The sequence below is a fragment of the Neopelma chrysocephalum genome, unplaced genomic scaffold (genome assembly GCF_003984885.1).
Source record: "Neopelma chrysocephalum unplaced genomic scaffold, ASM398488v2 Primary Assembly neopelma1_294, whole genome shotgun sequence".
Classification (NCBI taxonomy): Eukaryota; Metazoa; Chordata; class Aves; order Passeriformes; family Pipridae; genus Neopelma; species Neopelma chrysocephalum.
In genome coordinates, this window is record NW_020897956.1 from 17,673 (window position 1) to 18,533 (window position 861).

The 861-nt window shown below is 59.6% G+C and overlaps 1 protein-coding gene across 3 annotated transcripts in view; it reads right to left on the reverse strand.

Annotated features, from left to right (window-relative positions):
* The window catches only part of SENP1 (SUMO specific peptidase 1), a 15,947-nt gene that overhangs the window by 12,556 nt on the left and 2,530 nt on the right, over positions 1–861 (reverse strand). For all 3 annotated transcript variants that reach the window (XR_003537502.1, XM_027704871.1, XM_027704870.1), the window contains exon 3: positions 233–389. Coding sequence is in view for 2 of the 3 variants with exons in the window: in XM_027704871.1 (XP_027560672.1) it covers positions 233–389 (157 nt within the window). In the remaining variant the exon portion in view is untranslated. The remainder of the gene's footprint in view (positions 1–232; positions 390–861) is intronic.

The following is an 861-nucleotide window of genomic DNA, read 5'->3' on the forward strand; positions in this document are numbered from 1 at the left end:
ACAGGTTTAGAATGGGTTTAGGAATAGGTTTAGAATGGGTTTAGGAACGGGTTTAGGAATAGGTTTAAAATGGATTTAGGAACAGGTTTAAGAATGGTCAATGCCCAGAAGGCCACCTGGGCTCCCCTGGGCTCCCAATCTCCCGTCCCTCAGCCCCCCATCCCTTTCTCTCTCCTCCCTCTGCCCCAGGGATATTCCATGAGAGGTTTCCACCCCCCAGCCCCGTACACACCTGGGATTTTTCCGGGATTCCAGGTAGGAGCCCCTGCTGAGCCGCGGTTTCTGCAGCCCCGAGCCCCCGGAGGGCCCCGGGCTCCGCCACTGCCCGTTGGCAGCGCAGCCGAAGGGTCGGGAATCCCGCACCGGGAACGGCTCCGGCACGGGCAGCTCTGCTGGGAAACAAGGGACACTGAGGGAAAGGAGGGACAGCCAGGGACACACTGAGGGACACTCAGGGAAAGGAGGGACACTCAGGGAAACACTGAGGGACACTCAGGGAAAGGAGGGACGTTCAGGGACACTCAGGGAAATGAGGGACACCCAGGGACACGCCGAGGGACACTCAGGGAAACACTGAGGGACGCTCATCAGGGAAAGGAGGGACGTTCAGGGACACTCAGGGAAAGGAGGGACACTCAGGGAAACACTGAGGGGCACTCAGGGAAAGGAGGGGCACTGAGGGACACTCAGGGAAAGGAGGGGCACTGAGGGACACTCAGGGAAAGGAGGGACACTCAGGGAAAGGGGGGACACTCAGGGAAAGGAGGGACACCCAGGGACACACTGAGGGACACTCAGGGAAAGGAGGGATGCTCAGGGACACTCAGGGAAATGAGGGACACTCAGGGACACTCAGGGAAA